General features: G+C 40.7%; 1 protein-coding gene across 1 annotated transcript; it reads right to left on the bottom strand.

The window, feature by feature from the left end:
- Positions 1-2,062: 2,062 nt before the first annotated feature.
- Positions 2,063-20,917, bottom strand: fndc4a (fibronectin type III domain containing 4a). The gene is made up of 6 exons (XM_068724576.1): positions 20,234-20,917; positions 12,911-13,026; positions 10,853-11,057; positions 6,082-6,171; positions 3,948-4,081; positions 2,063-2,903 (listed from the first exon to the last, which is right to left on the bottom strand). Exons 1-6 carry the CDS (start codon positions 20,307-20,309, stop codon positions 2,862-2,864), a joined length of 663 nt encoding a protein of 220 aa, XP_068580677.1. The 5' UTR covers positions 20,310-20,917; the 3' UTR covers positions 2,063-2,861.
- Between the last annotated feature and the right edge of the window lie 5,233 nt (positions 20,918-26,150).

Raw genomic sequence — 26,150 nt, forward strand, 5'->3', positions numbered from 1 at the left:
TCAAACCACCTCAGACTCTATTACAAGATTATTCTTAATAACTATTCTCACAATACAAACGATTCATAATTCATTAGATTCTATTTTAGGACTTTTTGTTTAACTTTGGGGGCAATCTGTTCATTATAATGTGAATTTGTTCTTGTCCTGGGATCTGCGAATGAGCAGCTCATTTAGTATTCATAACTGTAATGAATTCATTGTCTATTGAATTCTATTTTGAAATGGCTACGTCACTACTGAGAAGGTGTTTCACATTGCTTTATGGCTCACTGTTGTTTGGCAACAGTTGTACCGTTTATATTGAGACTCTATTGAGACTGGCTTGTGGAGGTCATACGTTAAAGTCTGAACTACTTCTTCTGAGAAAGGGCAATATGGAAGAAAATAACTTCCATATTGCCCCAATTTTACCCATTACCGTTAGAGGTGTGACTGCAGGTTATTTAGTGCACAGCAGTGACGCATCTGTCTCGTTTCTGCTGTTTGTAAGATGTATTTTTGGTCTAAAAGACATTTTATTTTTCTTGAACATTTCACGACAGGCAGCAGGAGTTTTCAACCTAAACAAACTTTGATCTCTACAACTCATTAAATATTACCAGTTATAGTTTTTTTTTTCTTAGCAAATTTAAAATTGTTAATGTTGACTCCTATTTAAATATCAGGCCTTCTTGTTCATCTATTTCTGCTCCAAGTGAAATAAAGTACATATGGAGAACAGAGGAGGCTGCTAATACTGCTGCTCATGAACACTTGGGACCAAGTATAATAATGAAAGTATAGACTTGTATGCAAACCCTTTATTTATGCATTTATTTATTTATAGATGCAGCATATACTTGGATCTCTGAATCACTTCTAACCAAAGCTTATCTCAGTCATAACAACATCCCATAAATCCCCCGAACAACTAATGGAAAGAAGTCTGCAGTGATAAAGTTAGGGTGGGGAAAAATAGATGGTGTACAGCATGACCTATTAATCCCCAGGAGGCTGCAGTCACTTTCTACCTTAGGTTGAGCTGTATTCTTAGGTCGGTGTAATTGCATTTTTGATTAGGAACGTTCCGGTTTAAAGGCCGGGTGAAATGTCCTATTTGAACTGCAGCAGACAGCCTCGTCTCGTAACTTCTGCTTCATTGTGGATAAATGTAGCAATTGTTAGTGAGATAACCGCTTGATGTGCCGTCTGCACAATACATTTAAGAAATCTGTACCTTTGATAGAAGGAACATAGATACAATGGTTTCATATGTGTCTACAGTGAACGACCAGTAGGAGTATACTGTAGTCTTTGGTAGCGTGGCCAACGTCAGTCCGACACACATGGATATCCAGTGAGTCACAGAACAGCATCTCTGATAGCATCAAGGGAACTTTTCGACTGGAGAGAGACTCTTGAACTGAAGAGCTTATTATTCCTCACATCACAGCCAGGACTCCTCTCTGGTCTCAAACGCATCACTTAGAGAACAGCATCGCTTGATTTAAGATGAATCCAAACAAAGGAAGCTCCTTTATTTATGCTTACTTAATGTCATCTAATGTTAAACATTAATTGTGTTAATGCAGTAAAATAAATTCCACCAAACAATTCTGTGTTTGAAATCCTGCCCCCGTCAGGATTTACTGTCTCACTGCCCTGCACTATATGCATTTTGTTATGGTAATTTTAACTAACATATTATTACCAAATTCATTTATACCACTTTGAAGTATTGCCTGCGTTAAAACACTTTTTGTGACTTGGCCAGCATTTTCTCCATGAAGTGCAGTTTTCTACTGTACTGCAGGTCTCGGCCAGCATTTAATGCAACAAATGCATCTTTGTGACGGTTGATAAGCAGTTTCTGTGTGGAAGTGCTTTTTGTGCGCAGTGGAAATGAGTTATGCAGAGAAACTCCATTACATTAGCTGCAACTTCGTGATGGGACATTCTAAAGAGGGTTTATTTTACACTTCAAGAAATACAATTGTCAGGAAATGTGCAAGATCTGATATTAAACAGCGTGTGATAAAAGAGAACGTCCTGTTCTAAAAGCAGGTTCACAGAAACAGCGTCACAGGACTGCAATCGTGTTTATTTCTCCATTTTTGGCATCTAACTTAGAATGCACATCAAATGCTATTCTACAGGCAAAGGACCTGCATGCAACTTCAGTAAATGAATGATTTATGTACAGACATGTTTGTTTTTTATGAAATATGAAAAAATACAATGTTATCCAGAAAATGGTACATTAATATTATTAGAAAAAAGTAAGACATGTTGTTGTGGCGGATCATAAAAATGAACATGTGTATTACTTATTAACAATCTGCCCACAGGAGTCGTATGATATCCATTTGGGATGAGGTAATATATCAACACAAAGAGCTGAGTTTCCTATAACAGGTGAACGTGGTGTCTAATTGCACATGCCAATATCAAAAATACATTGTGAATTTAAAGTCATGAAGACCGGCCTCCCAGAGATGATTGCGTGTTTTGTATTGCAATAACATACCAAGCACCTGGCAAAGTCACCACTGTTAACTGCACCGCGGGGTAACATCCGTTTATGGACCACCAGCCTGCAGGAATGGGTTTCTGTCAGCTGCTGCACTGTAGTGTGTGTGTGTGTGTGCGTGTGTATTAGGGTGTGTAGATGTGTGTGTGTGTGTGTGTGTGTGTGTGTGTGTTGGGTCATGTAGGGTGTGTACCTGTACTTTAGAGTTTTCCTACAAATGCTATGTACATGCATGTATGTCTTCAGCCAACCTTACTCACTGATGAAGACCACAGAAACAAGTCGTCAGTGAGGAAGGCGGTGAATGCATTGATGGTAGAAGAGAGGGAGGAATGTGGCTTCCTTCTTCTCAAACCTCGATGATGTTGATAGACGGCACAGAAGGGTGAAACTGCGAGACGAGATAGAGAACATTCATAATTAGTATTTTACTTCCTCCTTTACCATAAAGACATACTTTGATCATAGAAGACAAATACACTGTTACTGTTAAAGTAACCGATATCTGGCAGAGGACCCATAAACAGCTAGTAATATTTAAATGACTCCTGATAATCTACATTCCACTTGAACCGCCGCAAGACTTTGGCATAAGTACAAATATGTATTCATTGTTGCATTTCACACCATTGTTGAGTAATAGATAACAGACTTATGTCGCTATGAATGAAATTAGAAATATATTTTGAATAAAAATGAAAATATGAAGTAATTTTATTTCAACCTGTGGAAACAGTAAATATTTATTGTCCTTGTTTGAGATCAGATTTGTTTTTATTTAAAGGAAAGCGTCTTTCTTAATTAAACATACACAAGTATTCTCCACTTGCAAATCTAATCAAATGTCAATTCATGTCTTGCATTTTAATCACGGGAACAGCTGGCTGCTTGCTGTTAATCTATTTAATGTGAGGATGTGTAGACGAGTAAAGCACAAGAGAGAAGCTTTCAGTTGCTACATACACCATCACGGGCGATATTTTAGTTCTTGATCAATAAATCCACCATTAATCATGGCATATTGGAGCTCACTGTGTTCCAGCCTGTACAGTAGAACCAGATGTACCTGCAGCCTACACAACTACACTGATAATGTTAATACATACATTTTGAGTTGTATAGTGCCAAAGAAGTGGGCACTAGATTACAGTCATGTTATTCACTGCAGGAAGGTGCTTCACAAGCGGAACATGTCTCAGTAAAAACACAAAACAAGTAAATGATGAGAATGATGATGGCTGAATTCCATTTAGCTGCTTGAGTTTCAGGGTCGAGGTGTTTGTGTATGCTAGCTCACAGTCATTCACAGTGTGTCCACACACAGCTGCTTCTCACAGAGTGTGTACACACACAGCTGCTTCTCACAGAGTGTGTACACACACAGCTGCTTGAAACAGCCTTTATGTGGGCGTGTATTCAGAGGAGTCACGCTCACCTTGCTCCTCAGCAGCCCTCCACTGTGGTGCTCCGGCGTGCTCCTCTCTGACGACGGCTTGGCCTTCTCCTTATTGTTGCTGGAGTCGTTATCCTTGATGATGTCATACTGCCGGCAGAACAGGGCGATAACAGCTGCGAGGAGGTGAAGGATGGACGCATGTGCGCAACACACACACACACACACACACACACACACACACACACACACACACACACACACACACACACACACACACACACACACACACACAAATGACGATAGGAAGTCAGTGGTGGGGCAGCAACTGTCACTCACAGACATGTCAGCACTTCTTCTAACTAAGCACGTTGAAAGGCCATGTTGATAATGGAATTCTGCTCCCAGGGGAGCGTGATGGCCGGGCCTTTATCTGAAGGCTTGGAAGACAGTAATTCTCTATGGAGTTTGCTTTGCTACCATATGCAATCTGCCAGTTGCAGTTCTGCCTCCAGTTTACTGTGTGCTCACAATTAACTTCCTTGCTTCACCGAGGTTATGAATTTCTATGGGAAGGCTATCATTAAATATTCAAAAACGGATCTGGGGTTCCGGTAATGAAAACTAGGGAGCTGTGAGAAATAAAAGTTATTCATCAAATTAACAAATTATTATTCACGCACGCATCATGTAAGCGCTCTGCAATATTGCAGCTATATGTCATCATGAGACATTCATGGCAGACACTTCCACTGGTTTGTTTAATGGTTGAATTACAGCAGCGTTTGTGTAATTTGTGATGTTTACATTACAGTTTATTGTAATGTTTTAATGTGACACTTTTATAAGGTTCACAACATTTTAAGCACTTTTAGAAAGCATCAGAACATTGCTACACAGACACACTATACAATGTAGCAGAGCAGATTGCATTGGATTGAAGCTATTTGCTTACTACTTTATCATTTCATTCACTTTCTTCAGACCCAGACCAGTGAAAGGCAACACAGATAAAAGATAAAAGGACACAGATAGGACAAATAAATTGAATAAGAAAAAGAATAAACAAAGGCATAAATAAATGCAAATGTAACGACTGTCTTCTGTAGATTGTGAACGTGTGAATGTGCTTGATGCCTCATAACTTGCAGTGAATAAACTCACTTTAAACTGGACTGGCTGCAAATGTGCAGTCCATGATGAATGCGCCACATGAGGTGTTTTTATTCCTCCACAGCCTCCATGTTACTTTGGTTACTCTCATTAGTATTATTTAACATCTCACTCTGGTGCTCCTGGCAGCCTGTCAGATATGCCACTTCTCATTGTCCCTCAACACTTCATTAATCAGCCCACTTCCTCTCAGGAGTAGAAAGTCATACATGGATGGAGAGCTTGGTTACAGAGACTGCTCAGGAAAGCGTGATGTTGTTTTGACGTCGCTCAGAGGGATGGGATATGCAGAGTTGGCAGTTTATTTTATAACTTCCACTTAATAGTGATCCTATAGGTCTTGATCTGGATGACTGTCCATTCATTAGCGTCTTATTGATTGCTGTGTCAATGTATTTATGTAACTACAAGATAATCTGGAGTGTGAAAGCTCTGTCAGGTGAGCACCATTAGTCTATCATTGAGGCTGACAATAAATACAAACAAGTTGCAGTTCCTTTTATCTTTAGCTTATTCAGCAGGATTTGAATGTGATTTCTTCATTGACAACAGCTGATCAATAACATATTGTGCTTTGCATCGGATTTATAGATATTAGACCATATTGAATCTCCAATCAAGCCATCAATACCTCTTAACAGATAGAGGACTATACATTTCTTATAGAGACAGTGTATTGCTGATTATATATTAAAGTAGTGATTTCAATGTTAAGAAATGTAATTAGCTAGTGCAGTAAGAGCTTAGCAATATGTGAATTGGTGGTTAGTCAGCAATTCACAGGTCATGTACTTGTAAGCTCATGTTAGGTCAGTCAGAGAGTTTGGGAAACGTCCTTGTTTATGAAGACCTTAGAACATACATGTCCATCCGTTATCTGTAACAGCTTATCTATTCATGCTTGTATATTTCTCTTTATCATACTCTGTATGTATGTAAGTGTTTGTACCCGTCTTCTCTTGAGACGGAATCATTATCAACCAAACTCAGTCTGCAAACCTACCTGCCCACATGACCAAGACCACCACAATGATGATCATCTCTCCTGTTTGCAGGTGACGGGACTTGTCCAGACCCTGCACAGTGGGGTCATCTATGAGAGAGCACAGACAGGACAGGTACAGTCGACACAGACTCCGAAATACTAACGACAACATTTGGTCCTAAGCTTTTTTACATGGAAGGGACAACGTATGAAATAGATTGATATGCAGTCCAGTTGAACAAAACCACAACCAAGGATTGAAATAACAAACTAGTAACCCCAAACCTTTACCAAAGTGGTTTTAGTTACAGAGCTCTTTTCTGGATTTCCTAATAATGTAAGATCTTAAACCTTCATTCTGAAGCTAATGACTGGCAAGTGGACACTTCCTTTATCTCTCATGACTGTTATGCCATTTAACAAAAAATGTCCGAAAATGTGGTGAGCATTAGCACAAATCAGTCCTGTAGCATTAATCCTCCTTTAAGTGGATTGACTGTGGGCCTATTTCCACTCTCCAAACTATCTCTTAATATCTCTCCTGGATGGAACTCTTCCAGAGCACCACTTTTCCCAATTGCCTCTTTTAGTGAATCAAGTTGTCAAGAACTGGCCCTGAATGCCGGACTCTCCACTCTCCTCACATGATAGCTATTAGGCTTAGGGTTAGTCGCTGCCACGTTTTTTAAAGTCTTGGTAGTTGTGTGTATGGGAATGTGTGATGAAGTATCACACTGGAAAATAGCTTCAAATTACAGAAAAGTCCTCGATATTTATATGTATTAATGGAAAAATATGTTATTTTTCTTATTTTCTTAATTTAAACCAATCTGACCATGGGTCATTCTAACTTGAGAACTTCTGTATTCTGCAACACTCTCCAACTGTTTACTATTTACCTTTTTATATTTGATCTTTTGTACATGTGGACTGTGTGTTGCATGCTAATATACAGTATTTCATACCACACAGTGAGTGAATAGAATTTCCCGATGACCTGAATAGCATGTCCTGCTGCTGTATCATACATATTTCATGTTGTGGCACCACACTCTGTAGTGGGGATGAGCTGATTGTGGTGCCGTCGGTGCACCAAAGAGTTTGTTTTGAGATCATTAGTTGACCTTCCTTCTGCTCCCCCCAAAACCCACAGTGTTGTTTGTAGCTGTGAACTGTGTCGGAAAAACCCTGTCGCAGCACACCAGGGGTGCTGTACTGGTGTCACGAAGATGGGACATGGGATGTCCTCTTGCATTATGTCTCCTACAAACTAAGCAAATTAAAACGTGATTTAGACTACAGGTGAAAACAGTGCTGTTCTAATTTATATGTATATAAAACATGAACAACAGATGGAAAATTGTGAGTATCAGTCAAAGTCAAAAGAATGTTTTGCTGGAAGCTTTCCGCGTGCAGCGTACCTCTGTCTCAGTGCTGTTAATGGGAGAGCCTAGCTGTAGCTTCTGACTCAGCAAAGACAGTTTGGCATCTCTTTGAAGTACCGCAGTAATTGTGTCTAAGGGGACACCTACCTACTTAGATTTGACTGCTCAAGGCATCCATCCTTGCTTTGCTCTCCTGTGTGAAACCCTTTGACAGCTCAGTGACAGCAGGTAGCATTTCTACCGCCTTCGTGTCTTTTATTTGGGAATCATTGATGTAACGTATCTGGATATTTTTTGTATGCACTGTGGCATCACTGTTCATGCTAATGAATACAGCTTTCCCCCTTTAATCTCAGCTCTCCGTCTGTAAGCAAAAGAGAATCCTTTTCAGTATAATGAATCTTACTTTGTAAATCGCTTATATTTCAAAACGTCTCTTCATTATGCTGGAATCATACCTTAGTGAAATTAATTATATTTGAGTCCTTCAAAATATGTTTAGTTTGCAAATGTAATACAATGTTGTTGCTTAAATTCGTGGAATACTAACAAACTGCTGACATACAACATAGCTCACTTTTGAAGGGCAGGCAAGGCACACAAATATACACTCTGATTAAAAGCTTTCTGTGGAACTAATGGAATTGAGGTAGACATTGGAAAGACATATTGATCCTGGGAAAAGAAGAAATCACAATAGCTTATTTAAATTGAAATTCCCCAGCAACACGTGGCATAAGTCTTGCCAGGAAATATTTCATATGAAATAGATTGGTTCTGAATCTAGTTCCGGCAGGTGTACATTCAGTGGCGTAGTATGCACCAATATGTAATCACAATGTCAAAGAGAATTGCATTGAGGAAATAATGAAAGCATTATTGATTCATGGGTATCACAGCTCTTAGGAATGCCTGGAATATGGAGGCACTGGGCTGTGACAAAGGAAGTCTGACTCCTCTGTGAGGCTGCAGCCAACTAGATTCAAAAGGCATTTTAAGGAACAATGCTCAACAGTAAGATCCTGAACAAAAACTTTCATATTACATTAAGGTGCATTAAGGTTTTATGACGAATACATATGTTGCTATTTTAGGAGGAAACTTTGTAAACATCCTTTCAGAAAAAGCTTGTCAAGAACCACATTTATTTTTCATGAAACAGCAGACATTCCTTTTCAGGGGTTGTAAATCAAGAGGTGTCTCAAACCAGCATGTAGGAGAATTTCATTTTTGTATTTGATGTAGTTAAAGTATATTTGTTCTCTACCTCTGAAGTGTGGGTAGTTATGTGTTGCTGATGTTGTTGTGATCTACTTACTGCCTGTTACTTTATGTTCTTTTACTGATTGCACCAGTGGGGTCATTTTAAATCATTCATTGGCTTACTTTTGCAGACAACATCAGAGTGAAAATATACGACGACACAGTGTCAAACATGAAAAGAGAAGTGGAGTACTAAACTTGACAAGCGTTACGTAAAGAAGATGTGGTTGGCCTTTGAATCTGGGGCATGTGCTAGCCTGGCTTTATGGAAAGCTGACACTGATTGTTTCTACTCTTACGAACACAAACTCCTACGAATGACACTCATCCACTGAGTGGGCTGTGTTTCTGACCCACTGGGATGACTCGGTCAAATCCTCATAATGTTGCACATTGAGTCTTTTCCAGAGTCTTAGCAATTGCCATAATCAAAAGACTTTGATCAGGATTTGACCAATGTTGATGGTTAGTTAGGTTTGTAATGTCCATTGCTTTTAACTTCAAATATAAGTACAGAAAGATTTCCAGAGTATTTCATGTAAAGCAGCAGGAAAAGAGAGTAACGTCAGTGTGTGTGTTAGCTGGATGGACAGGCTCTTGTGTTGAACTTGAGCCTAAATTAGTTTCTTTCTCTTTTGCCGATCTTGCAAGCTTAACAAATAATACCAAACCTGAGTCAACGTCAAATGATTCACTTGCATCTGCACTTATTATAATCATAAACTCAACCACACCATACGATCAAAAAAACTAAACGTTTGAAGTATCAGGCCGGTTTCTAGACCAATGTCAAATGTAAGCTGCCATTATTGTAAGAGTTGATGTATGGGACTCATCCCATAATCATGGCTGACGCAGAGAAGATTTGCAAAGGGTCTATTGGTGCTGGTCATATTTCCTCAAGCCCATGAGCATAGACACTGAATCCTGTGCTTCAGAATGTGTCCAAATCCTGATTAGGCACCCAGAGTGATATAGAGGTGCATACATTCAAAGGAGCTTGCCTGCAGCCATGCTTGAAGAGTCTGTCAATAATGAATTGGCTTCTAGGAGAAAATAAAGCAGACAGACGCTGTGAGAGGAGGTTTTCTGCTCTAGCCTTTACTGTACCTCATTTTCAATGTCAGCGTGCTTAAAAGCATTCAACAGCCAGAAGAGGCTTCAGAGCAGGGAGGCATCTGTAATTGGCTGCTCCTGTCTGTGCCTCGGGGGGGAAGAGGCCTACGGCTGCACCGTGCACTGTAGAATTAAAAGCAAAGCGTTGCCTTACATAACACAGCGAGATGCAACACTGTGGAAAGATTGCTGCAGTGACCAGTTTGTGACCTTATCAGTCGCACTGCATTTTGGCAAACTTCACAGCATCTAGTTGAATTGAGGAGAGACTCACCTCTGCAGTAAGGAACTATACATTATCATTAAAAAAATATTAAAAACACAACAGCGCCACACCACGGCAATGGGTCAAATATGTATTTCTTCATTCAATTTGTAACAACTCCACATTGCATTTTTAAGTTCTAATGATAAATGTCACTCAGTGCAACCTGTTTATTTTGTGTTTGTTATTGTTTGGGCCATGCTAGCAGCACATCTCACAATATCCCAACAAATATACCTCAATAACTCCCTATTGGATCGCCATGAATCTGGCTCCTGACATCCATGGTCACCAGTGGATGAATCCTAAGAGCATTCACTTTTTATTTACATAGCGCCATTGTCATTTTCAGTTGCTCAATATTTTGGCAACATGTGACATTCCCGTCAGCCTCAGCTGTTTTGTGTTTTAGTTCAAATTTACAAATGGATGGAGAACCCAGTTAATACCACCTACTAAACATTAGCATGTTTGCATTGTCGTTGTTAGCAAGCTAGCATGCTGACCTTAGTGTTTACCTCAAAGCCCTACTGAATACCATGGCAAGGAGCTTTAAACTGCATCTCTGACTGCACACACAATGTTAGCAGATAGATTGACTGTTGGCTTTAGTGTTGTTGAAGGACTGGATAAAATCACACAAAGTGTATTAGATTGTTAGTATTTGAGGAAACAGGAGCCCCTACTCTTTTAATCACACGCTTTGAACACAGAGGCTTCGCCGTAGGTCATTTACATTCCCCGTATCAGAGCAGCTTACCTTGATTGGAGCTGTTGGAGGGGAAGCGGTCTGTCTTCTTGAGGGTGCGAAAATGGACCTTCTTGCTGGCTTGGCTTTCCCCATAGAGGCCAATTGACTGGACCTGTATGATGTAGTCTGTCTCCTCCTCCAGGTCCCAAAGGACACAAGAGCGGCTGGTGGTGTTGACTTCCCGGATGAATCTCTGCATGTGTCCTTCCTGCCTCTGGGGTTTGGAAGAGCGATACAATAACCAAGACATTGGTCAATGGGAGATTGCCCTGCAATGTGTCCCTGTGGAAGACGCTCTCCTCTGTGAAGACTTTCGTAGTATAAATTTCATCTTTATAGCATCATACAAATAAAGCTAAAAACAATCATGTGGCCTATACCTATTTTTGGGCCGTGATAATGTGAGACAGGGGTGACCAACCAGAAAATATTCAAGGTGTTGGAGAACGACATGCTGGGTACATTATCATATTAACAGTTGGCAATTGTGTCTCACCATATGGAGTCTTGACTGTGGAGTCAATATTGTGATTAATTTAGACTGCAAGTGCCTTGAATCACAAGCTTTCAGAGTGTCAGACTTTGTCTTTAACCATTCAGAATGTTATTGGAGCAATAAAGACTTACAAAGAAAAGTTATCCCTCCTGCTTGCATGCAGAGCTCTCCTCTTGGTGAGCGCTCTATCTCTCTCCTATCTGCACTTGAAGTGGCTTTGGGCCAGATGTCTCTGTTTTATGGCTCTGCTTGACTGAAAGATCTGATAAAACAACTTGTTATTCTCCGTGAACATTGAATAGTGTAATTCTTAAAACGCCATACCAAACGTGTTCACATTCAGCTGCATATCATGACAAACAGCCGTTGAGGTGTCGTAAATAGTCCATCAGAGTTAAATGGCTGCATGATGTTTTGAGTTGCATAAAGCATAAACACGATTCCGGCACCATATGCCATTTAGCCATTCAGGATTAGCATTCATTACCTATTTTAAGCCTTTGAAATCTTTTTAGCCTAAAATAATGCCGTTTGGCAGCTTCACATAGTCCCGCTGCACCCCTTGTTTTCTCTTTTCTTTTATTCTGACTTCAGGCTTGAAGGCTAAAGGAAGATTTAGTCAGCCTGTTTTCATGCTAAGCAAAGCTTTGAGCGGTTCCTACGAATATGCAGACAGAAACACATCTTTATTCACTCGGGAGCTTGTGCATACAGTACTCACTCAGTATGTTGGACAGAGTCATGATACGAAGCGTTTGCTGAGCACATATGGACTTCAGTCTGTGAATATATTATCTTTCATTGCTCACACCCATTTAATCCCAACGTATTCCACAGGCCATTACAACCGTGTGACACGGCAGCAAATGGATTCCAGGCGTCCTCTTACTGGCTTCATGGTGCGACAACACATCAACATAACATGACGAAGGCTCGACGCCAAACCACAACTGGCAAAAGCCAAAAATAACTCAAACACTTTCCATGATTCCCATGTCTATAATACATTATAAATACACTTGTAATGCATTTTGATCTGCGTAAAGCACTGTATAATTATAAGCACTCATAAATATTCATAATGCTTTATAACATAATGTTATACGGTCAAGTATCATAAAACGTCGTAATTGTTGGTCACTCACTGACTTTATCTTTGCAAAGATCATTGTGTATTAAAACTGTCATAGTTGTAATACATTATAATCGTTCCATAATGCATATTGTACAATATTTTGCGTGTTCTGGCATAGGTTTAATGATATTTTTTTTCTTACACATAAAGAAAACTGAGCATATGAGTAAGTTATAATCACATTATAATGCAATATAAAAAAATGGAAAGACAATGGGAATTACAATATACAATGATCCTTCCAGAAAAACAGTAATTATGAAGTATTTTGATACTTGACCTTATAAGTCGTGTGTTATGATTATTGCTATTAATGTTTAAAATGTGTTGTGCTATGAGACGATGATAACGCATTATATGCATGGGTGTCAGAGACAGTGTTGTCCTGCTAACCTATCCACAGTCTCCAGATTCACATTAGCAGTTCAGGACTGACCTGTTGCGAGATTGAGAAACCAATTATTATATCTCCCTCTGGAACCTCCCAGGAAACGGTTGCCGAGTCGGCCCGCAGGTGCATGACGGACACATTGACGGGAGCCGGCGGCCGATCTGAAGGAACAGACACAGAAATAGAGAGGTCTGTTAATCCAGCCACTAGATATTAAATGATCCAAGCCATATGTGTCCACACCTGCACCTGGAAAGGCTCAAGCATTGTGTTGGCACTCTGAGCTCAGCACAGGTGTCTCTTTTTGATCAAAAGTGAAGTCTTATGTGGTCATGTTTGTAGATGAATTAGGAAACCAGGCTGGTTGTGTCATCTTGGTACAGTAAACTGTAGGGTCTCATGCGTTCAAGGTTACGTGGAGAAGTGCATTCCTGTTATTCCAGATACCGCTGTCTATGTTTTCTGATCCACAGTCCTCAGACTAATAAACCGTTTGGTGTGTCACCTCAGCTGCTGTGTGCAGTCGTGTCACTGATATTACTTTCTTAACCGTTGCTACTGGATTACTAAACCAGCTCACATTTAAACAGACAGACATTCTGTCAGAAACACAACTGTTTTCTCAGGCAGCCTTTCGTGAAAAACTAATTATCAGAACTCTATGGAAATAGGCCAAATATTTGAAACATGTATTTTTAAGGAAAGGCCAGCCACTGATAACACATTATCAACTCCTCTGACCAAACCATTGCATTACAAATGAGTATATTAAAAGTAATCTAGTTACTACGTGTTTAAATAGACTGCATGATTGCATGTTATTGTGAACCAGCAGAATCCCATATGTAACAATAGATATGTACATCAGATATGTATACATGTGTTCATGTTTTCCTCACCCCCTCTTAACAGCCTTGTCTGTCAACCTGACAACACAGTAACCACAGTGTCTATTTCCCGTCCACCTCCCTCGGACAGGGTTACCTTTCTTCACCCCGTCACTTTGCAGCCATCTATCATGATTTGGATGTGGGTGGAAGCGTTGATTGCAAAGTGGGACAAAAGCCCGAGAAGCAAAGAGGGGGAGGGGGGGGGAGAAACAGAGTGTGACAGATCTAATAGAGGGCACAGTACAGCTTCAGTCTCCAAGCAATCGCTCGGGTACGATGGGATTGGCCGGGTGGATGGCGACCTAGAGGCCATCCCCAGGGCGTCTGTCATTAGCGTGGGTGTAATGGACTTTATGTGTTGTTGCAGAAAGTAACTGAAGCAATGTTGAGACGGTCAAGTGTGTGCAAATATCTTGAGCTATTATGTGGAAAATAATGACAAAAAGAATAGTTTCCAATAGGGATGGCATCAGAGAACACAACACGCTTAATAAATGCTTTTCCTAATGAGATGCAGCTAGAGTTCTGCTCATCAGGGGTAGGACCTTTAGTCACAGCAGTTCACTACAAAGGAAGTGTTAGTTGACAGTTTTCCATTCAATATGTAACCGCTTTCATCAACCCATATAGCATGAGCGCAATAACCCATAACACAGTTATCTTGAGATGACAGCCAAAGGCATGTGCTGTACACAATATGTAATCCAAAAAGTGCACTTGAGAAAGAAAGATGAACGATGAAAGATGAAAGATGAAATGATGAAATTGGGAGCCATTTCAAATGATTTGCCGTTTTCTAGCTCTAGGTCCCTCTCACATCCCTCTCCTCTTATCTCCCAATGTCTCCCTTTTTATCTCTCCCTCTCTCTCTCTTACTCTTTGTTTCACTTGTGTCTGTTTTTATCTCGGAGACAATCAATGATGGCCTCTGTGTTCGGTGCAAAAGGTGACATTGAGGCAGATCTCAAGACCCTCTGGTCAGACGAGGCTATCGCTCTCCCTGCCTCGGCCCTCGTGGCACCATGAACCACCGGAGGGGGTCGAGGTCAAACACAGGCATGAAGCTCAGTTCCTGGTGCTCATGACACGCTCAGAGATTGGTTTGCGGAGGGGAGTGAATGAGATGAGCTAAAGGCCAGAGTATAGCTTAGCCTGTGGTAGGGAGGACAAGAGGAAATTAATGTTCCAACTGTAGAGAGAGCGGGGAGAGAAGAGGGCTTGGCTGGTGGTAACACTGCTATCAAGAGGTCACCTCTGTCTCATTTTGTCAATTTAATGAGAAGATTATTTATGGAAGCAGGTACTAATGTGTTCGCATAGAAGTACAGAAGGTTAAGAGGTAGGGAAGTCAAGGGATGTATTGTCCTTGATCTTCAGAGAGCTATAGGAATGAGTCATTCATGTATTTACAATAATGGATCCTGTTTCCTGTGTATTAGTACGTTTACATCACATGCTGGGACATTAACTTGCTGAAATCTAAAGCTAATCAACAAATCCCCCCTTAGATGCTGGCTTTGACACACCAGGATTAGATTTGTGTCTTCATATCTCACTTCACACAATGGACAGCATCTAAAAGCCACACTGAAGCTTTTTATTTATTGCAACTGCATCATATACAATACACACTTTACCAATAATACCAAGGATATTTATTGGACTACTTGACGGGTAAACAATATGAAGTTTAGATTGTCGTCGGCACGTGTCGCACAGTGCACACACTTCAGAATCGGGTGAATCATTTATCTAAAACAGGACACATTGGTTTCTCCTGAAGCCTGTTGTCCTTTAGGTAATGGGGGCTACAGACAACCACGCATGGGCAAAAAGAAAAGCAGCCAGTAACCATGATGCATTGTGGGCAGCTCATTTACTGGTGATGGAGGAAGTGACGGTTCAGTTTGAGCAGGCCGTGAATCATCACTAATATATATAAGTGCCTCCTTCATATTTGATGTTGTTGCCATTGCAGGCAGTTGAGCAGGACAAGTGTACAGTATTTTCAACTGGGTGAGGTGACTTTCTGCACTGTAGAACATTAATATATATACAAGATGAAGTCAACTAAAACTCACATTGTTGTAGTCATTCATTTTATATTTTAGAAGCACGATGAATAAATGAAAAGAGCAGAAAACAGGTGACTTGATTTTCTAATGTAAATGTTTCTATTAATGTGAAGTTCAACAGCCCGGTCCTCTTCCCCATGTTCCCCTCTAGCTTGTTTGATGTTCCCTTCTGCAGCGATAAGTGTCATTGTGGGTACTTCACTGCTTGTTACCGGCCACGTGTCCTGAGTAAGCCCCACTCCACACCGCGTTATGTAAACTCAAACAGCAATAGGTTACAGCAGCCGAGGCGTGTGTCTGTGCAAACAAATGGTGAGACCCTCTTGGGATGTGGGCGCACTGCCAGGATGAATCATAGCGAGTAGCCGGAGCCCAGCGCATTAGCTGCTCCGCATCTAACCGAGCGCACAGCGACATGGTGAAAGTGCTGCTGAATCTCCGGATGGCTGACGAGACACGTGGAAAGGAGCCCAGTTTGATTTGTTAGAGCGAGGAATCTCATGTTTTGACCTCTATATTTGCTGGCTCAATAGATCCTGATTTATAATACACATGCTTAGTTTCTTGGTTGCTTGTACTGTATATTCACAGGATAAGAGGAGAGATTGTTTTTTTATGGTCAAACTATATATATTTTTTAATTCAGTTAACCAATAAGACAACCTGTGCAGTTGTTGATCAAACGCCACCTTGGATAACCATGACGCATTGATTTAACAGAAAACAAATTAGATGTGAGTAGAACATTGGAAAATCAACTGCCTGATTTACCAGGAACAACATTTGACAAATGACATGTCATCCCCTTGATTCTGCCTGAAGAAAAGCATTAATGTGAAAATGCATGGCCAGTGCCCAAAGCAATAAATCTGCCTTTTTGTGTTTGCTTTTTGCGTCTGATGTGGGTTATTAAATGATAGCAAATAGGGAGGATCAGTTTAACTTTCTGTTTAAATGCCCTTCAGTCTCTTCACTGTTTCTGGATGCTAAGAACACATCGTGATTAAATGCATTTCTTTTAGAACGTGTGATCGCGCAGCCAGCGACCTATTCTGGCTCCAGTTCATATCAGAAATCTTCTGCAGATTGAATCCAGTTCTTTCTTTTGAATGATTTTCCAAACAGCTCATTTACTGATAGAAGTGTGGCAATTTGCTCTGTGACTCTGTATATATTATAATGAGAAGACGCTGCTAACTCTTCATTTGACAAACAATGCCAATGACTAAATTAATAAATGAGTGCAATAAATGTTAAATGTTCCAAATGATTGATTGCACAATAAACTCCCAAAGGTGCATAATTCATATTCCATTTAAAAATGGAAAAGACGGGTTTACCAAGGTTGTGGACTGTAGTATTGATCATATTTCACTCTCAATTACCTCTAAGCTGGTGACGGTTTGAAGGGCTGCTTGTTATTTAATCCTTTTCTAAAATGTATAATAATAATATATTCACTGACATCTTATAAATAAAGGCAATAAGTCATAACAGGTGCCGTGAATTTTGATGTGTTGCCCAGTGAACCTTCAAGCGTCTTCATCTGGATGCGTTTCAAACCCTGTCGTGGAAAGTCTAAATGTTCTCCTCTGCACAGCAGGAGGTTGTCGCACAGCTGCTCGCAGGCCCAAGTGTTGCACATCGCCTGGTAGCAGAGCTCTTAGACGATATCGTGCTGCTTTTATCACAGCCGCAGCACTGTCTGCCCCCATATTACCCTTCAAGACCTTTTTCTTCTTATTTAATCTCCAAACTCCTTTCCCTTCTGAGGTCCTGCCTTTCTTTCACATTTGTTTCCATGTGGCAGCAGTGACTTAATGCGATCTGTGATTAAATATATTACTCTACTTAACTACGATCTCTCTAGTGCAGCATCAACAGTGTGAAGTAGCTCTGTAGATGGATAAAGATAGAAGGTCGTGGCTAAGGCTATGCTTTTCTTCCATTTTAGAGCCTCTCTACAGTGGAGGCTCTTGCTGTCCCGCCCTTTAGGTCAGGGGTCAGTAATAGGTGGTCCGGATCCGGACCCAGATGATGTATTATTTATAATTCATCCAGTTCAATTTGAAAGCTGACTGTAAATATTGTTGAGATATTATTCAATTGAAATTTCTTTATTTGATTTGACAGTTAGTTTTTGACTACATATAGACGTTAATACAACTGTTAGCTACTTAAATATATATGGGAATAAATCATAGCGCAAGTTAGACATTACTGAGCTATTCCGGACCTTTGCATGAGGAAATTCTCTCTAAATGGACCTTGTTTGATTTTGATAGAATACCCCTGCTTTAGGTACACTCTGTCTTCTGGCTCACGGACTCAGAGGCTGTGAAACGGCAGCGGGACCAGATGGTGCCGGTTTAAGGTTAAAGTGATCACTGGCCAAACCCCAAGGCTGGTCAGCAGCAAGCTAACATTACTTCTTACCAGTTGTTTAAAGAGGGTACCATTCATTGTATCGGCTATAGTGGTTCTACAGATGCCATCAAGACACCAACAAGCATGAGCTCCTTTATGGTACTAAGACACTGATGTAAAATCCAGGATTGATCCCCCCCCCCCCCCCCCCCCCCCCCGCCCCCACTGGGGTCTGTCTGTTTTGTTCATGTGTAAAGTGTCTGCCATCTGACAGCAGATACAATAATGACAACATGAGTGAACATTGGCCCTCACTATGATGGATTCCGCTTTAATGCAGAACGTCTTTTTGTCAAGAATGTGTCACAAGGTTTATGAAGAGCAGATTGCCAATTTGAAGAATGATATGAGCCTGGCCATCCAAATAAAGCCAATACATTCTAATTCACGTCTGCCGTGTGCCTGAAGCTCTGGTTGTTGGGATTAATTTTCAAGCATGCTTGAGTGTAAACATTGTTACCCACAATCAAGTATTTCTCGTCAGCTTTGTGTGGGCTTACGCTGTTCTCCTCATCGTACTAGAATTGTTCTCAATGACATCTACATATTAGAAGCTACATTCTGACAGAAATACGTCATCTGGAGCAAATGTCATGTTGAAAAGCATTCAATGGAACGCTTTGAGAACAAATCCTCCACCATTACGTTTTAGTATCACTTTCAAAATATTTAACCAAATTCCACTTATTGAATTAGCATAGAGAGACTTGACTAAAATGTTCCTTTTCCTGCTTCGTTGAATGTTTATGGACAACCTCACTATGAACCAAAGAAGCTTACAGTTAATGTAGAGCTGCGTCTGAATGCCATAGTCTCATAGCATGCGTGAAGCCGGCAGTAATGAATACATTTATTTTCATTTACTTTGAAGCTCACTACAACAGCCACATTTATATTTATGAGTGTCATGTTTATTATTTTCAGCCCCATGCAGAACTCCGCTGAGATCACAGATGCTTTTGTGTTTCACATGTCAGCGCAGAACACGTCAAAACGCTCTGGATATTTGTATCAGGCAGCGCACACACCCACAGACACAGTGAAGTGCCAATCTGATTTCCACAAGGCGCTATGGGGGGGGGGGGGGGGGTTGATAAAAAGAGACAGGTTGATAAAAAGACAGAGATACTGATGAACACATGCAGAGGCAGATAAAGAATATTTCTGCTACAGAAATAAGACAGATTCATTCACATTAAGACTGAAGCTGAGCACACAATGGAAAGAATGCAAAATGATTATGGAGTATTGTTGTAAATGAGAGCAGTTGAATCAATTCTTCTCATGTTTGATCTCACTGAAGTGTTGGTTCTGCAACTAGTTTTTTGATTATTATTATTATTATTAGTAAAGACATGTAAATACCCCGTATATGTCGGTCACCTGTTTGAGCTTTTATATATTTTTACATTAGTCAGTATAGTGCCATGAATTAAGAATTACATTTTCTGTCTTTATTCAAACAAGATTGAGAGCAAGTGCCTCTTAAGGGAGCAGACACATTGAGAAAAGGCTCGATGTGACTGTAGTGCAGATTCTCTCTTTTTGGAAATGAATGGCAGCTTTCTTGCGGTAAACATGTGTAAACAATGTGCTTACATTGTTTTTTGATCAGATGCATAAGTAGGGCAAACTGCCAAGGTTATTCTAGCAGTTATTGTATATATAAATCTAAATGTCTTGTTTTATTGTAAACGATTGAAAGAAAGTAAAGGTATGACAGTTCATCTTGAACCTAAACATAATTGCAATCGATTGTATTGAGGTGTTAATGGGTGAGCGATAGGTAGGTGAGTAGACCTGGTTGTTTAATGGTTATGAATGAGAGGTGGAATTATCCAACAGATCCAACAGAAGCTTCGTTAGACTATCAGACAGGAACAGCGTTGTAATACTTTGAGCATGGCTAATGGCGCATTTTACAAAGCTACAAAGTGAACAAGAAGCGATTTGACGCTACAGAGGCTCATACTCACTTGCTGCTACCAAGAACATGTCGCTGCCAAAAAGCAACAGGACCACGGAGTTGACCAAAACAAGCAGGCGAGCCATGTCTCGGTGGGTATCGTTGCTCTTCTTTAGGTTATAACGCAGATCTCCGGTGCTTGAACGGCAACTAAATCACAGCAGTTCATCTTTATAACATGTTGATGAATGAATGAACGGTTCCCGGCTGAATCGGGCTCGCAGCTGGTCAGTAAATAGATAACCAGTTACGTGACAAATGATGTCTTCACAAACATTGTGTCGAGCCCAGGCGGATTCTTCATTTAGTTTTTTGTTTTTGTTTTTAAATCCACAAGTCCTTCATCCTCGTATCCGAGTTAAATGTGGTGTCTGAAAGTGTGGACGTCCATCACGCCCCGGGTGCGTGGAGAGCTCAGGTATGAACAGGTCGTCGATAAAATGACGCTCACAGGCTCGTCGGTCCCCTCGCAGACTGAGGGGCCGTCGCGGGGCGATTCAGCACCATGGACAGCGCTAAGTTGTCAGCCTGCCCTCGTGCTCCGCAGCTCAGTGTTTACGGCTGGTGATTCATGCGCGCGATGTTGGCAATTCCTGTAGTCCTTTCCCGGTAAAGTAACCCGTCAGACCCTCAGGTTTCTAACACTTTGCGTTTCACCTCAAGTGCACGCGCAGCATTCCATGATTAATGTCCCACGTGTCAGCAGCGGCAACAGTATATATACGCCTACCCGGAATACAGCTGCTATAACATTCCACGAGCGACAGCAGAAGCTAATATGTATCGCAACAAGGTGATGTGATGATATTCAGAGTGTTTTCATGTTGTGTGGAACGACAGGGACATTTGAGGGACATTCCCCGAGACGGAATGTTTTCTATGGCTGCCAGAAAAGAGCATTGAACATCAAATAGTGGTCTTGTAATATTGCTCTACTTTATTTAACTTGTGGTGAGAAATGTAATGAGCATGAAGTGTTTTATATTCAGCCCATTCACCACCTGTGTTCTGTATACAACCCCAGCAGCAGGTCGCTGTGCTTCCCACCCATCATACACTGCGTAACACCCCCCCCCCCCCCCCCCCCCCCTTCCTGAGACACACCATGTTATCAACAAGATGAATCATGCTGATAAGCTGAGAGCATTGCCTCATGGGACAGGCATTACACATCAGAGTGCTTGTCTATGGGGACTCTGACAGCACATGCAGCTACTTGCACTCTTTATTAATGACACAACAAAGAAGTCATCAAATGTGTTGGAGACTTGTGGGAGAGTTAGGAATCCCATCATGCAAATATGATTTTATGACTGTAATAAAAAGAAGCAAAGTACCTCAGAAGACAGAAGTGTGTTTTCCCCTCATGTTTGCTTTTGTTAAAGAGTTAAAGCCAGATATATTGGAATTACCATGACAGCTGTCTATTCTTTGACATTAAACTCACAATGAGACACTGGATCGTGGGAGTTTTTTGACTTGTGTTTTTTCCAAGATGTCAAAACGCCAGCTTATGATAGAGGTTAAGTTGTGAAAATGAGGCTGATTTCACCTTGTGTATTAAGTCTCCTCCTTCCAGTTATTTATTGAGTTCCTCTGTAATACAAAATTCATTGAATGTTCTCGATGTAAATGTCATCTCACAGTTTAGAGGTTTTCAGTTAGTTACAAAATAACCGGCTGTTCAAAAATGGACTTATCATGACACAAAATCAGGATGAAATAATTTAGCAGTAACGTGTGATTGGTGCTGGATTCTACAGTAACTTGATTATTTCATGTAAATAAGGGTTCTGGGCTGACTGTACTATGCTGGGAATTTATATTCTTCGCCCCCCAAAATAATCCTCTTGCAGTCTCTATTGTGTCCTGTAAGATGTTAGCCCTCCTCGGATCCCACATTTAGCAAACATACCGCAGAGTGATGTAGCACTAACCCCAAAATCTTTAGTAACATGAGCCAACGTCTATGCAAAGTCTGGGCAGCATTTCTTGTAATACTTTAATCACTAGTTCCAGCGAATCCAGGGGAAGTATTAGAGGATGTAAATGTGTCGTAAGTTACTGACTTGTTGGAATACAACCTCGTGTATCAAGTCAAAAAACAAGTCCATCAGTAAAGAGCATCTTTCAGATGATGATGGACACATTGAGGAACACCAAGAGCAGGAATGGAGGGAGCATCTTTCTGCTTCACATTTCTCTTGATCAAAATAAATCTTTAATAACTTACTCTGCAGTTGCATCAGAGTCCACTGTAATCAAAAGGCAGTCAGAAGAAAGAGCCGCTATGAATTAAGTGGGAATTTGAGGTTTACGCAGGTACCTCCTAATATTTGAAGTAACATTATTTCATAATGTATCAAAGTGGTAGTTCATCATTGGGAATGATTAATAGCAGCAATGAAGAAAACGAGAGAATGTTGGAACTATAACACAAGCTTCAATCACACTGCAAAGTGTGCTTTAAGGAATGAACGGCTCACAATGGAGCCAAAAACGATCTATTCAAGCAGCACTCAGGCGTATGGCTTTCTAGTTTTGCACAGCAGCACTCAACACGTCCTGCACTTCAATTCTGCTTCATTCTAATTTTGGGTTGAGTTGTTTGTTTTCGTCATAAGTGCTCGACTGCACCAGTAGCCCCTGTTGCTCAGCTGTTTACTGCGTCAGGGGAGAGCATTCCTTCATGTTCTGTGTAATTCAGGTAAAACACAGAGTTCTGCTAATTGACACACAATTCTCCAAAGCACCATTTGTGACAGAGTTTTATCATGATAGCAGTTTACCATCACTCAGCACCAGAGGTATTTATTGTACTATATAAGTGGGGGTATTTTAAAGTGTTGTTATTTACCACTGTTGATTATAGACATTTTAACATAGAATATAGATCATGTGTGTGTGTGAAGTGAAAACATGTTAAAGACACAAAACATCACATTAAGGAATGTGTCACCTTCCCATTACTGGAGTGTCCGATTACTCTCAAACACTGGAACATGCCAATGATTTCATGCAGGTGGTGTCTGAAAGAGCTTGTGTTTAATGAATAAATGATGCAAGTAAACGTGAAGGAGACCTTTTAAAAGAGAGAGGGGTCACCTTCAAACCTCTGCTGGGGCCATTCCTCCTTGCATGTTACTGGATGTGCCCCACTGCCTAGATCAAGACAGCGACGACTGGTAACAGCGTCCCACCGACCGATACGTTACCAATGTTAGCTGCTAGCTAACTGCTAGCTGCAATGTCAACGCCACATACATGAATATGAACGTGGACAGTTGGTACACAAACCGCCGGCTGAAGGGAGATGGGGACAGCAGGAGCCAGTGCTGCATACTGATCAGGGATGATGAGCTGTCTTGTTAGTGAGCTTACTGTGGACTCATATGTCCATGACACCAGATGTTATGCAAGTCCACAGCTGAGTGTTTGGTCCAGGGATGTGGTTGAGTTGATTTAGATGAGAGAATACCAGAATGAATGTATTAGTCTGATACTTAATATTCTCTTAAAACTAATCAAATCATTCTGTCCTCAAAGGCTTAACAGTGGAGACAGGAACGCCCAAGAGACTATTAAATGGGTACATTTCAGCCCACATAGTGTAGGCCAGCATTATCCTTCAGTACCTTTTACTGCAATAGTGCACATATAATTAAATTTGCCCGTAGTTACCGGTGCCCTTGGTTCATCATTGAGCACAACCACTGTGGTCAATTACCAGATACATTTGAGGGGGTGGTGGGGTTCCTGCTACCTCATGGCTTTAAGGCTTCCGACAGTAAATGAATTGACATAGACTCGTATATCAGAGAAAATACCAATCTCGCAGATGGTTTCCTAAACAAAAAGTAAGCGGGTCTCCATAAATTACAGAGTGTGTGCTTTAGTTTTGGCCTCACCAAAGTAAATTCCATTAGAACGAATGGTTTTCACAAGACTTCATTTTGGTGAGATTTAATCAGCCTACTGTGTATCTCTGTACAACATAAGCCAAGTAAAGAGCGCCTCCTTCATCCTTTTCTTTTCTTTTCTTTTTAGCATTGAGTGCTCACTACTGACTAGCGTTGGAGAGTGTTCTGCTCTAAAGAGATATTTTTGTGTTTGTAGCTACTCCTGACAGATGAGGTGTACAAATATGATTTCATTGTTTGTCAGTTAAGGAAACAAAACTTTATATTTAATGCAAATGAGCCCATAAAGTTGGGTATTTTTTGCAAAGTGAGTTACAACAGTAATCGGTTTAGCTCTAAGTCTAAGTCAGAGAACAGGTTATTTAATTGTGTATACACAACACTTTGAGTAATAAATGAAATCTGTAAATTGTATGAAACTTTAAAGTTTTGGACATGAGTTTACAAGCCCTAGTCTCCCTCTCAAAATCCATCTCTTTTTGTTATGTTACAAAGGCTCATTTTGCAAATTGTTTCGAATACATATTCTGTCATAATTTCAAGAGCCATTGCATCTATTGGACCAGACTCTCTTGATTGATGAACTCCATTAATATAATGACATCAAAGCTCAGGAGAGAAAACATGTTTATGAGGAGCATAATCCCAATTGAACGCCATTGACAACAGCAACATTTTTGGAAGATGAAAGCGCATCTCTTTTCATCTGTGACAATGCGCTCGTCTTCATCCCAGAGGACAGCGCCGGGTTACCCTCAGTGGATGCTAATGACGCGCTGCCTTCTGCAGGGATCACTCATCAATCTGTGTATGAGCCGCCGTTTCCCATCATTATTCCTCTCAGGCAGCAGTGATGAACAGGAGGGGGGGGGGGGGGGGGGGGGGGGATTCGGCCTCCCAACCTTTACCCCACATGTCTTGTCATCTTGTGTTAACATCATGGCTCCTCAAGGTGAGGCTGCTTATCAATCACACGTCAGCGTGAGACGTGATTAATGCTAGTTCCCTCGGTTCATCAGCTCACAGACAGATGTTATAACGATCTCCGCCTGTTGGGTGACTTTTTAAAAACTGTACACAAATAGTCGCTGCGTCCCATAACATCTACAGTATTTTGCATTGAATGAAATCATGTCAGCTTATGCTCAACAGATGGATTCTTAGCATATTTATTGGATAATCCACTACCGTTGTATTTGGTTAAACAGCAAAATGATCAAAGAGAAATGCAATAAATGAATAAAGATGTGACAAGCAGGGTATTGCAATTGTTCTACAGTAAGAAAGAAGACTAAGAGTATTATAATTGTTCCTTTTGAGCCTTCCAGGGTTTAAATTTTAAATAATTTGCTCGGCTTAAACGTCTTCCAGCCCCAAAAAACGTGTTACATGCAAAGAAGGCCAGACAGACAAATAACGACTTGATGAATACAGGTAGCTGTGATAGGATCCGTGTGAACAGTGTGGCCCGGTAGTTAGAAACCAGAGCTGCAATGAATCAGACCACTATGCAGGATAGGATGTGTGAGGTTGTACACAGTTAAACACTTTCAGAGCAAAATACGATTTATGAGGAATGTGTGACCAACACATGTGTAAATGCAGCTAGTGTGAGGATGTGCAGCATGTTTTGAGGATCATTCCCCTGCTGCATGTTGCTTCCTCAGTAGTCAATGAAAACACTGCATTTAAGGAAAATAGTTTTCATCTGACTGAGGGGCTTGGGTGTCATTCTCTCCTCATTTCCTGTCACAGACATGCATAAACAAATACACAAAGCGTTTTATGACGCACTGTGCTGACATATAATTTGAAGTATCATTTTACAGATTGTTTTGAATGAAGTAAAGAACTTGACCGGTATTCTACTGCCTTCATACGTCATCGGTTCACAGCAGAGTCCACCGTGTTACACTGTGTGACACTGACCTCTGCAGTATGACAAGGGTATCGTAATCACTTTCATTTTCTGCATTTCAAATGTCACACTTTCTGTTACTAATGTGT

The sequence above is a fragment of the Cebidichthys violaceus genome, unplaced genomic scaffold (genome assembly GCF_023349555.1).
Source record: "Cebidichthys violaceus isolate CVI_PGR_0920_01 unplaced genomic scaffold, fCebVio1.0.p SCAF_31, whole genome shotgun sequence".
NCBI lineage: Eukaryota > Metazoa > Chordata > Actinopteri > Perciformes > Stichaeidae > Cebidichthys > Cebidichthys violaceus.

Excerpts from the sequence above, each read along its gene's own strand:
- fndc4a (XM_068724576.1), bottom strand. The coding sequence starts at position 20,309 with ATGGCTCGCCTGCTTGTTTTGGTCAACTCCGTGGTCCTGTTGCTTTTT. Across the intron at positions 13,027-20,233 it reads CATGTTCTTGGTAGCAGCAA|ATCGGCCGCCGGCTCCCGTC; the intron begins GTGAGTATGAGC and ends CTGTTCCTTCAG. Across the intron at positions 2,904-3,947 it reads GAGGGCTGCTGAGGAGCAAG|TTTCACCCTTCTGTGCCGTC; the intron begins GTGAGCGTGACT and ends CTCGTCTCGCAG.